At 44.7% G+C, this 12,925-nt stretch overlaps 1 protein-coding gene across 1 annotated transcript in view; it reads left to right on the top strand.

The window, feature by feature from the left end:
• UBE4B (ubiquitination factor E4B) overlaps positions 1–12,925 on the top strand; it is a 124,491-nt gene that overhangs the window by 105,665 nt on the left and 5,901 nt on the right. Inside the window, exons 23-26 of the mRNA XM_043924666.1 lie at positions 335–461; positions 2,521–2,665; positions 6,845–6,979; positions 10,080–10,271. Coding sequence (XP_043780601.1) covers positions 335–461; positions 2,521–2,665; positions 6,845–6,979; positions 10,080–10,271 — 599 coding nt within the window. The remainder of the gene's footprint in view (positions 1–334; positions 462–2,520; positions 2,666–6,844; positions 6,980–10,079; positions 10,272–12,925) is intronic.

The raw sequence follows: 12,925 nt of genomic DNA, 5'->3' as shown, positions 1-12,925 counted from the left end.
CAGGGAAGTGTTGTGGTGTTTCTATAAACTAGTAACTGTCAGGGGAGGTATGATAATTCAACTCTGGTCATTGGTGATGCTAGCCCAGTGATGCCCAGCGATTTTCCCAGACCAGTTCATTTTGTTACTGTGTCATTGCCCTCCTTCACTGTGACGGTCTGTCTTCAAAACCACTTGTAATTTCTCTTCTGCCTTACGTATGAGATAGAGACAGAGTTGTATCATGTCTCTGATTTTGCAGATTCGTATTACTCCTTAATGTTACAGCAGCAATAGCTGCTTTTAGAAAGGTAAGAAAGTCCATACCCTTCAGTCCCTTGTCTCTCTCCCGCAGACGTTGAGCACACCGGCGCCACCAGTGAGTTCTATGACAAGTTCACCATTCGCTATCACATCAGCACCATCTTTAAAAGCCTTTGGCAGAACATAGCTCACCATGGCACCTTTATGGAGGAGTTCAAGTGAGTATTGGGCCCCTAATGTCACCACTTGCCTTCTTGCAAATCAGAGAGAGAACAGCCACTTAAAAGCTTTCCCAGCTGGTTCTTGTTGACTGTTTGGTTGGTCTCCTCTAAATTTTCCAGATGGTCCTGCTAAATGTGAGCAGGATTATCAAAATCTCTGCCTGCCAAACTTTGCTGAATTTTAGATTTGTCAAGATACTTTGGGCATAGCATACGTGGAGACAGAATCTATTCTGAGATGAAGTGTTATGTTTTTTGGTGTTTCTTGATTACTGTATTACATGAATTTGCAGAATGGCTCAAATGGGATCTTCTAGCACTCTTTGAATATGTTGAAATCAAGCTTTAGAGTTAGAAGCATTAGGAGGACATCAGGTTCAAAAGCAGCTAGTATGAAGGCTGTCATTTGAAATGATGTTCTTTGTAGAGAGGGCCTAGAACTTGATGAAGTTTGTCTCATTACCAACCTGAAGTTTCAGTGACTGCTTAAACCTGGACATTAGTAATGCCATCTAAGTTACTTAAAGAAAAGTGCAGCAGTGGAGACACAGACATAAAGAACAGACTTGTGGACACAGTGGGGGAAGGAGAGGGTAGGACAAATTGAGACATATACACTACCACATGTAAAATAGATAGGCAGTGGGAATTTGCTGTATGATGCAGCAGGCTCAAATCTTTGATGCAGGGAGCTCAGATCTGGTGCTCTGTGACAACCTCGTTGGGGAGGGAGATGAGTGGGGGAGGGAGGTTCAAGAGGGAGGGGACATATGTATACCTGTGACTGATGCATGTTGTTGTATGGCAGAAACCAACACAACATTGTAAAGCAATTATCCTCCAATTAAAAAGAAATTTTTAAAATAAAGGTGCTTTAAAAAGAAAAGTAGATGAAAATGTTGATCTCTTGAATTAATCTTAAGAACCATCTACTCTGATATTTGTAACCCATATTCAATCCTTGATCAAGCGGAGCTGTCTATTGTTAACTGAATTACCATTCAACAGTGGAAGTATGGCCAGTGGAGTAGCCATTTCTTTGATAGCTTCCCACAAAGTAAACCCTTTAGGTTAGTTCTTTCTTTCCATGAACTGCTCTTGTTGTCAGAAGTGCATGCCAACCAAAGCTTGCAGTGAGGTTAATGAGCCTAGGAGACCAGGCCTGTCTGCAGCTCCATCTGCATGGTGCTGATTAGGAGTGTTCATTCTGAATTTCCCGTCTCCTGATATCCAGGCCTCTGCCTTTGGTAACAGGTACTTGTCTTCCCAAGGCAAGATGCCGCTGCCTTCTGATTTCCCAGCAATAGATCCTGAAGAGTAGTTCCTCTTTTCTCTCCTAATCTGACAGGTCCAGAATCTAATAGGTGGACCAAGCCATCTCAGCTCACCGGTAGTCTGTCCATTATAATAGGATTTACAGGACAGTTCCGAAGATTGGAAGCTTCTGTTTCTATAAAGACCATTAATATCGTACAATAAGTGTATTCCAGCTTCCAGTTTTTCTTCAGTGTGTCTTTCTTTATGAAAAAGATGAACTGTGTCATTAGTTCTCTTATCTGTTATATGTGGGTATTTGTGCTTTCCTTATATCTTGGTGAGCTTAAGCATATTTTTTCTAGTCTGGAAGAGTGTTTTCTCTACTTAAAATTATTTAGGGAATGAGCCAGGGAAGTGCTGGTAACCCACTCTCTGGAGCTGGGGGTGCTGGAAGTCAGCACTTGCTGGTTTTCCAGGGTGTCGGTACTTCTACTGATGCCAGAGTTGAAGCTGCCAAGGGAATTTGCTCACAGAATTCTAGAATGTTATTAGCAATGACTCTGAGGAACCTTGCCAGGTGGCTCCAGCACATCACTGGAATGAGCTTATCACAGTTAATATAAAAGAATCACACAATCTAAGGGGAGATGCAGGGGTCCCAGCATCGAGTTGTGTCGAGGCTGGTGGCTCTGCGGAGTGAGGTGGGTAGCACTTGGGTGGAGGCCATTTTTCTCCGGGACCTGCCACCACATTCGCTGCCAATAAACGTGTGACTGTGTCCTGTGTAATTGCTTTTTAGTTCTGGGAAGCAGTTTGTCCGCTATATAAACATGCTGATAAACGACACGACGTTCTTGCTCGATGAGAGTCTGGAGTCTCTGAAGCGGATCCACGAAGTGCAGGAAGAGATGAAGAACAAAGAACAGTGGGACCAGCTGCCCCGGGTGAGGACTTGGTGCAGGTGGCCCAGGCGGAGCCCCACGAGGAGGGCTGCCTCCTCCAGTCTGAAGGCTTAGATGTGACCGACTGGCCAGCACTTGTTATCTCCCTCCTGTGGGCTTTTGGGAAATTCGAGCGTGGGTTTTGAGTGGGAGAGACCTTAAGACATGACTTAAAGCCAAACAATGAGCCGAGAAATCTTTCAGAATGTGTCCTAGAAACTTCCTCTGTCTTTTAACTGTAAAGGGCTTTTTAGGGAGAAGAGCTTTTATTGTTTGAATATGTTGATGAATATTTAGGAAAGTAACTAGGGAATAAATCTCTAGAATTCTGTCTGCTAGACAAGAATTTGATTTGATCTTCTGTAGACAACTGTGTGAACAACCCTGAAGGACTCTGATAGAGTGTTTTTCCTTTCAATAGATTTTGCTTTTTTTATGTTCAGTTATAAATAGAAAAGAGGCTTGTCTTGCCAGGTTCCATGAGAAATGCTTGCTGTGCCGGCGGCCGCCTACAGCCGTCTCCTGACATTTATTGCAGTCGTTTAGGTGGTTCCCTGGTCAGTTACTGGGCGCTTGACAGCTATTGGTTGCCTCATATGTTGGCTAGTTCTGCTCCTGGTCTTGTTAGATTCAAAATCAGAACTGCTTTCCAGAAAGTAGGGAGGGCTACTTTTTCTTGACTGGAAGTAGCATTCTCAAAATGAAAGTTATTGAGGTTCTAAAGTCGTAGAGTCAAAACTATCTTGTGGTGGTGGTTTAGTTGCTCTGTCTTTTCCAAGTCTTTATGTCCCTGTGACTGTAGTCCACCATGCTCCTCTGTCCTCAAACGCCAAGTGTTGAAGCACATTGAGGAAGGTTTTCATTCCAAGTATTCTCACAGCTTTGATAAGGATTCTACACTTTACTGTAGCCAAAGTGCTTCAACTACAGACTTCACCCGTTTGGGGGGCTTCACCCAGAGTCCATGATTTCTGGATTTGTCTGGAGTCCATGCCAACATGCTCCTCAAGCCCCTGTAATTGTATTTGTGAGATAATGCAGTGGTTGTCATCTTTTTCCACCCTCTAGATACACTTTGTCCTTCTCATCCCTCATGTTCATTTTTAAACACACCTTAAACTGTTTTGCTCCAGGGCCACCAAAACGCTCCTCCTCTGCTCTCTATTTCACACAGGCTGCAGTCAGCCCTGCGCCTGAGCCTCCACAGCCCCAGGGGGCTCTAAGACATCCTCCAAAGCTTACCAGTCCTTCGACTCCAATCTGGCCCGGTCCCCCAGCCCTTGCAGAATGTGTCAGGGAGACCGATGAGCTCTAGTTGAAAGACCCTAGCTTTGGAATCCAGCGGACCTGGGTTTGAGAACTGGTACTGCCACTCATTGAGTTCATCATCTGTTTCCTGGCCCATAAGTCAGAGGTAGTTCCTGCCTTGAGGAAAACTGAGGAGAGATGGTGGATGGCGAGGACTGAGTTTAGGACCAGCCCAGAGAACGTGTTCAGGATGTGCAGCTCCTGTGGTTTTATTTGCCTTGAGACACTCCTGTCCAAAATGCTGTACTTTGCGCTGTTAGGTATTAAACTCTTACCCATCCTTTGAAGGAGGTCTTGTCCAAATACTTCCTCATAGTTGGCTTCCCATTAGGGGAGCTGCAAAGTCTCACCTTTCTGTCTGCTCCTGTGATGCCCGCTTGATGTCGCTCATGATGCCAGTGCTGGACCAGTTTATGCTGTCGATGTTGGGATGTAGCTCTGCAGCACATTGTCTTGTCCAGGGCCAGTGCTTATCATAAGAGCTTTTGTTTATGAAGCAACTGAGCACATACTATTGATTTTTTTCTGTGTTAATGGATGGGAAAAGGGCATAAATAATTCCTGACAAATGCTATTTCAGAAATCAGTTCTACTTGGCTTTGAAATCACTTCCTACCTCCCGTCTCCCTGCCTGCTCCTCCCCAGTGCTCAGACCTCAATTGTCTTCTCTTCTCTTTTCACACACGACTTTCCCTAGGTCGTGTGTTCCTTGGTAAGGGTGCTGGTTGGAGTTTTGACGTAAGAGTAACTCTTTGTCAGGAGAGACTGTCCCAGATGCTGCAGGGCATCTCCAATTCATGCCCATTTAATGCCAGTGATGTGTCCCTCCTACTTCCAGTTACCAGGCAACCGGAAATACTCCCACACAGTACCTGATGCCCCCAGTTGAAAACAGCTGCAGGCCGATCTCATCTATTCCAAGGCTTTAACTGTCTGTATTCTAAAGACTCCAAAATGTGCCTCCCAAGCTCGGCTTACTCTTGATTCAGGCTTATGTAAGTTGATTCAGGCTTACGTAGCCAGCTATTGACTTGCCTCTGCCCGGGGTTCTAATGGGATCTCCACTTGTGTCCAGAAGTTGTTTTCCGGATCTCCTCTGCCCTGCCTCAGGAAATGAGGACTGCATTCTACTCAGTGCTCTGGCTCAGCACCTGTGGAGTGTTCCTTGATTTCTCTTGCTGTCTCAGCAAATGCCCCTAGGCTCTATCTCAAAATATATTCATTGTCTGACCTCTTTCCTCCACCTCTAGACCACTACGGTCTCTTACCTGGAGAAGACTCCCTTGTGGTCTCCCAGCCTTCACCGTTGCTGATGTCCACTCCAGAAGGATGCTGTTAAAATCTCAGTTGGCTTCATTTTTTTTTTCTTCAGCCGTGCCTTGCAGCATGTGTAAATCTTAGTTCCCTGACCAGGAATCAAACCTGTGCCTCCTGGATTGTAAGTGCAGTGTCTCCACCACTGGACCAGCAGGGACGTCCTCTGTCAACTTCTCATTGCTGCTCTGCTCAGAGCCCTTCCAGGCTTCCTGAATTCTCCCTGGGCACGCACTATCGGCCCTACCCTTCTTCCTTCACTCCTCTTCCCGGGCTACACCCGCCTCCTTGCTTCTCCCCCCACCGGCAGGGCCTTTGCACTTGCTGTTCCCTCCACCTGGAGTGCTTTTACCCTGGATTTTTGCTGACTCACTTCCTTTAGCTACCTTCTTAAATGTCACCTCCTCAGAGAGGCCTTCCCTGACTACCTTTTCCAGAGTAGCACCCTGACCCCAGCACACTCTTCCTCCTTGCTACCCTGCTTTATTTTTCTTGAAAATCATGATCAGATTTATTAAGCATCTGTTTGGGTGGGTGTCTGTTTATTGCTTGTCTCTCTAACTGGAATCTAAGCTCCATGAGGTAGGGAGCCTTCTTGGTCATATTCTGTGCTCCATCCCCTACCAGAGGCCTGGCCCATGATTGATAAATGAGCAAGACACCCTGACACACATTGAGGTGGTTCTCACTTTGCTGTTCTTCCAATCCCCCTGCTTCACCTTTTCTGTCCTGTCCAGAGGGCAGCGGGCAGGTCATGCAACACTGATGCAGGTTCTCCTCCAGGCACTTTCCCAGGATGTACTGGTGTGGCTCCATAAGCTCTTCCAGCTATTTTCCCTCCCCCAACACAAAGTTAGCTGGCCTCTGAGCAACTGTAAGAATATAAACCCATCCTGATATTTCTACGTTTTATTCCTTGCAGAGCCTTCTCTGCCCCATCTTACTTTACCCATGAGTCAAATCCACCTTGTTATCTCATGTTCCAGCCTCTGTCAGAGGAGGAGGAGGAGGATGGAGCCTGAGGCAAGCACACTGACAGTTGTAAAGGTTGACAGCCTGACTGGTGTGGAAAGACATGGTTCAGAAGCTTAGCCATTTCCAGGCCCTTGGTGTCATGGCAAAACCTACAGACTTCAGTGTCATAGCATAACAGAGCTCATGTTTTCAAAATAATGATGACTAAGTAAAGGTTGTTATTAAGGACAAAGAACGTCCTTTATTAGGTCCCAGTGTGTATCAAGCACAACATCACTTATTTCATCTTGCATAGAGGTTCATAGCGACTTCTTTTTGTCATTGAGGAAACTGAGTCTCGTGTACGTTAAATCATGTGCCAGGGTCACCTTCTCCAAAGTCCTAAGGATGTCTGATGGCAAAAGGAATAAACCTCAGTAATCTGGAACATTTGCCATACAGCTGGTTCTATGATTCCCCAAGTCTGTTGACTGTATTACACACTTCCCTAGTTATGAGCTGACTGTATTTTTCCCTTGCACTTGGAGCTTGGTGAGCTGATGACCAGTACTGAGATGTGTCTGGCATCTGTTCACTGTTCCCCAGGATCAGCAGCAGGCTCGCCAGTCCCAGCTCGCTCAGGATGAGCGCGTTTCACGCTCCTATCTTGCCCTGGCGACAGAGACCGTGGACATGTTCCATATCCTCACCAAGCAGGTCCAGAAGCCATTCCTGAGACCCGTGAGTAGAACCTTCGGGGTATTTGTTTCGTCTGTGGGATTCAACATTCAGAGCCTATCAACTTAGAACTAAATATAGTCGTCATTGAAATTCTGGGTATTTTAGCATCACAGTCACCAATCAGTTAGAATCTGTCACTGAGTTTGTTCCCAGTTATGCTAATTGATATGCACAGCACTCTGTTGATACACTGAAGTCTGAAGACGGTCACTTCTAGTTCACTTTCTGCTGAGACAGCACATTGGATTATTAATGTTGAAGCTGTGGCATATTTTTATCATTATTGATTCCTGTGTTTTATTTATAAGAAAAGTATAAAGTGACATCAATTGGAAATTAGAGTTTATTAAGTAGAAATAATTGACAGTGTGTAAGATCTTTGGTCTCTTCAAGTGTAGCTTTGTTACATTCAGGAAGTCAAAGGTTATTGAGAGCCTTAGTTAGGGTTTATGATAGATCACTGGTAGACAGAATGTTTGACTTTGACTTGATTGAAGAGACCTGGATCCTGTTTCTGAAGTCAAAGCTGAGAGGCATAAATGAAAATCTCTGCTTTGCTTTGACCACCCCCCCCCAACACACACACACACACACACACACACACACACGGAGTTTAGAGGCATTACAGTGTGGCCACGCATAAATGAAAATCTCTGCTTTGCTTTGACCACCGCCCCCAACACACACACACACACACACACACACACACACGGAGTTTAGAGGCATTACAGTGTGGCCACGACAAGGGTAGTGAGGAAGGCAAGAAAGGGACCTAAGATTTGGTAGTCCATTGTTCACATGGAAGCACAGTTATAGTGGAATATAATTTTACTATGTATTTCCTCCAGTTTCCCTCTCTATTTTAAAAAGAAATTTTTGGATGCACAGCACAGCATGTGGGATCTTAGTTCCCCAGGGATCAAACCTGTGCCCCCTGCAGTGGAAACACAGCCTCAGCCACTGGACCTCAGGAAAGTCCCCTCCCTGCTTACTCTTACCTTCAGGATCATCACCACACCCTGGCCTGGGTGCAGCTTACGAGATGGGCCCTCTCCCCTGTCCCCTTTCCATTTCATGTGTTTTCATAAATAGATTTCAGCACAGGAGCAACAAAACATGAAGCAAACAGTGCATCATTAAAAGCATAAGAACACGGCAACTCATTTAGACAAGGTACTTCAAACACTTGCTTCCCTTAAAGCCTTGCAAACGGAGTTTCTATAAACTTTTTCTGTAAAGGCCAGACAGTGAATAGTTTATATGTTGTGGGCCACACAGTCTCTGTCTCAGCTACTAATTGCTGTTACTGTGTTCCAGTAAGACTTCCTCAGCTGAGGCATCAGGCCAGATTTGTCTTAGCCCGGAATTTGCCAGTCCCTGCGCTAAGTCATGTTGAATTTTATGTTCAGGTGCTCCAATGGCAGTGCCATGTGATGTTTAGAGGGTCAGAAACTATAAAAACTACTTGAGGGACTTCCCCAGTGGTCCGGTGGCTGAAAGTCCAAGCTCACAGTGCAGAGGGACCAGTCAGGGAACTGGATACCCCATGCCCAAACTAAGAGTTCACATGCTTCAACGAATATCGAAGATCCTTTGTGCCACAGCTAAGACCCCACACAGCCAAACAGATAGATGAATAAAAAGAAATATTTAAAAATATCTTTTGAGACTAAATTATCATACAGCCTTTTTTTTTAACTCTAAATTCTTCATTTTTAAAGGAAATTATTGAAAGCTAAGTCTAATATTTTCATGTCAATTAAAATTAATTTTTTTCAAGATCTACTAACTGATCTGAGCTGTCCGCACACATCGGTCATGGTCTTCTGCCCCCGGCTTTGCTCTGCCTGCCATCATCTTTCTTTTTCCTTTGCTGTACTGTTTTCACCTTCTTGGCTAGTCTTGGCTGGTTAGCACAAAACTCTGCCACTTCAGAAAGAAAAATCACCAGTTATATTCTATTCTTAATCACTCTTTTATCTCACAGTTTCTTAACAATTAAATATAGGAATATGGTGGGGGAGGGAGGTGCAAGAAAGAGAGGATATATGTATATGTATAGCTGACTCATGTTATACAGCAGAAACTGACACAGCATTGTAAAGCAGTTATCCTCCAACTTAAATTTTTTTTAACAATTTAAAAGTTACAGATGTATTGTCAAGACATAAAATATTTGGAAATTGTGAATCAAAAATGAAAGTGTTTGTAGAATAACAACATGGATATATTCATCTTAACCCAAGGGATGACATTCCATCATACTTCAGTGAAGAAGAGTAGATTAAAGAATATATATTCATCAAAAAAAAACAACAGGAGTACTTTACTTTGTGCAAGAGTAGGTCCTTTAAAAGCCAAGTTTAAGTTGATTTTGTATAGATCCAGTCATTAAATTTACTGAAAACCTTGTTCCTTAAAGAGAAGCCTTCAAGACTCATATTTATGGCTACTGTTTAATACTCTCCAAGTGAGATTTTTCCCTCTCAGGTTTCCTTAAAGCAAAGTATGCCCATTTGTAGTAGTACTGTATCATCTAGTGGGGTCATAGCATGTTATTTCATACTTAGCTTCTAGTTGTTTCATTTGTTTTGTTTCACTGGCTTGATTTAAAACCATTCAAGACAGATTTTATCTTCTCTTTTGTATTTCTCTGCTCTTTGCATCTGATAAATGAGAATGGTGCATATTGTCTAAACTGCCAGGAACATTTAAAATTTATAAAAAAAATAATACCTAAAATGATGGCTGAAAGAGCAGACTCAAACGTTTGTGACTTGTTTCTCAGCAAATTCAAGTGATTGTTGTTTTTATAATTAAAAACATGAATTTAAAGAAAAGGTTGCTTTTTTGGTATTTATAAATATTTCATCAGGCTGCAGCATTCTATTACACATTAGAATTGTTGTATTAGAAATGAGAGTAAATAGAAGGCTGAATGGAATGTCCTCCTTCAGCTTATATGATGTAGCAGAGGTAAGGGATTCTTTGAACATCTATGCTGCCAATTCTTGGCCCTGCAGCCGCTGAAAGGAGAGTGTTTGGTCCTCCTTACTTGACTTGACAGCTTGACTTGTCCCGTTATCCTGTGATTCCCTAGGAACTTGGACCCCGATTGGCCGCGATGCTGAACTTCAATCTTCAGCAACTCTGTGGCCCGAAGTGCCGTGACCTGAAAGTTGAAAACCCCGAGAAATATGGCTTTGAACCAAAGAAGCTGTTGGACCAACTGACCGATATTTACTTGCAGCTGGACTGTGCCCGGTTCGCGAAAGCCATCGCTGACGACCAGGTCAGTGCCTGGGGGGCGGGCGACTTGAATTTGCGTCCCTGTGGATGTCCTGGCAGACTCCATGCACATTCCTCTGTTTCTGGATTTTCCCCGCTGGAAATCAAGGAAGGGGACACTTTGCAAAATGTAGCTTGGAAAGTTTTTAGGATGTAAACAAATAACAGCCACAGTGGCAAGGGAAACTTGTCTGGTATAAATGGAGATGAACCGGTTATTGTGCTTTGGACGTAAAGAGCGGATTTGGCTCTCAGATCCATTTCCAGTTGAGTTTGTAACCCATCTTGTTAAGAGCCTTGCTTGACAAATCTGTTAAGCTCAGAAGAAACCCTGTTTTCTCAGGGAGTCCCTTCAGCTTCAGTGCTGCTGTTAATTCTGTGGTTCCAGGTTTCAGACCTTTTTTGTTATGTTTACATCCTTCCCTCCCTTATTCCTTGGGTCCTGGTGATCACATCCATTTTGTGGTTTTCATTTCCACAGCTTCCAATTTAGTCCCAGAAACCCCAGTCCAGCCTTGATTTTTAATTTTTCAGAATCTCCTACAGGGCTTCTTCCTCCACGTTCCTCTGTCCTGCAGCATCTTCAGCACTTTAGTAACTAATGGTTATTAACCACATGTCAGGGTTTAACCACCTTTCATGTTTTCACTTGTGACCCTCACAAAATCCTGTGATACGGGTTCCCTTGGATTCCTCACACCCTCAGAGGCGCACAGAGGTTAGAGAGGCACACGGTTGGTGTGGGGCAGAGACAGGGCTCCTCCCCGGTGCCTGACCTGAGTCCCTGTCCTCAACTTCTCTGCTCTCTGCTTAAAATGCCCCAATGTTCCATGTTCATTTCCATCTCTCCGTCTTTGTTCACATTGTTTTTCCAGATATTAATTACCTCTCAGGGTAACTGTCACTAGGAATTCCAGAAAAGTGGTTGTTGTTGTTGATTTATTTATTTATTGGCTGCCCTGCAGGGCATGTGGGATCTTAGTTCCCTAACCAGGGATCGATCTTGCATCTCCTGCATCCCTGCATTGGAAGCACGGCATCGTAACCAGTGAACCACCAAGGAAGTCCCCTCCAGAAGGTTTTTTACTTACATATCATCTAAAGGTCAAAATAGGGAAATTGCAGGTCCTCTTTTGTTTTTTTCCAATAAAAACTTTATTGAGACATACGTCATATACGTAGTAGGTACTTTTAGATGTAAGCAGGAGATGTGGTCTTGACAGAGTGCCTGCAATGGAAAAAAACCACATATGTCTAAAGCAGTTTTTCCGCAAAAAAGTAGTGGTAAAAGAACAGGTTAGGTGTTTGCAGTTATTTTGAGGAGATGCTAAAATGATTCTCCTGTCTGCAACTGTATAATATTGCATGTATTGAGAAATGGAAGATAAACAGTAGCCTTAGGAGGGACAGGAAATGGAAACGCTCACCATGTGAGCTCAGGGCGTCCGCCTTGGGCCGCAGGCCGACTAGAACGGGGCCTCTCAGCCCGGCCAGAGGTCAGGTGTGAGAAGTCCCCGAGGACTCTTCCACTCTCACAGTCAGGGACCCCAGAGGGTCGTTAGCCTGCTCCCTCTCCTCCTGGTAGGTTTTCCTGTGGCCACCACAACGCAAGAAGTTAATGTAACACAAAGTTTGCAGTGTGGACGAACACAGCATACCCAGTGAGACAGTGAAAACCAAAGGGGTGCTTCCTACTGCTTTCCTTGGTGACTAGTAAACCATCCACACTCCCTGGTAACGCCTGTGGATTATGGTGGTGGCCTACGGTGGCACTCAGGTCTGCTTCAATGTCTCAGTAGCCCTGTTCTTCCAGACCCTTGAAGCAAGCACACAAGTGCTGGTGACACTATGGAGAGAGGAACGCTTTTTAAGTAGGTTTTTTGCTGTGTTGGACAGTGTGATATTTGTCTCGATTTTTGGACACTTTGCATTTATGTTGGCTGTAAGCCAATGAGGGGCCTGCCAACTGGATTGTTTTGGAAGAGGGTCTGGGTGGTGGGGAGGGGCAGAAGCATGGAAGACTGGAAGGCTCCAGGGAGGTGGTAGCACTTTGTTATCTCCTTTGGGGGCAGTGCTGTTGATTTGCTCTGGTTCCGTCTGGTGTGTCTTAGTTTCCTGGGAAGACAAAAGGAAGAAGAAAGTGGCGGCCGAGCAAGAAAAGAAGCAGAGAGCCTTGCACGCACGAGAGCGGGTGGAAGACAGGTGCCCAGGACAGGTGACAGGAGACACCAGTACAAGGAGCCCTGAGCTTTACACTCAGATCTGAGTAGAGAGCCCCTGGTCAGGGTGGGAGGAAGTGGGGTGGGCAGCAGGACAACTGTGCCCAAAGCCCAGATTGCCTAGGAGAAGAGAGGTCCTAGCCTGACTTGGGAACCGTGTCCAGGGCTGCATCTCCCTGTGCTTTCCGGACAGATGGATGGCAATCTGATGCTCCTGGAGCACTGTCTGTTAACACCACGTTTCGTGAAACAGTGATGATAGTAAAGAGCCCACCTGAAATCTCACTTCTCCCATGCACCTTTTTTTTTTTTTAATTGAGGTGAAAGTCACATAACACAAAATGAGCCATGTTGAAGTGTACAGTCCAGTGGCATTTATTACATTCACAGTGTTGGACAACCATCCCCTCTCTAGTTTCAGAACATTCTATCACTCCCA

This window comes from Cervus elaphus, chromosome 14, assembly GCF_910594005.1.
Source record: "Cervus elaphus chromosome 14, mCerEla1.1, whole genome shotgun sequence".
NCBI classification, from domain to species: domain Eukaryota; kingdom Metazoa; phylum Chordata; class Mammalia; order Artiodactyla; family Cervidae; genus Cervus; species Cervus elaphus.
This window is presented reverse-complemented; position numbering and strand designations above follow the sequence as displayed.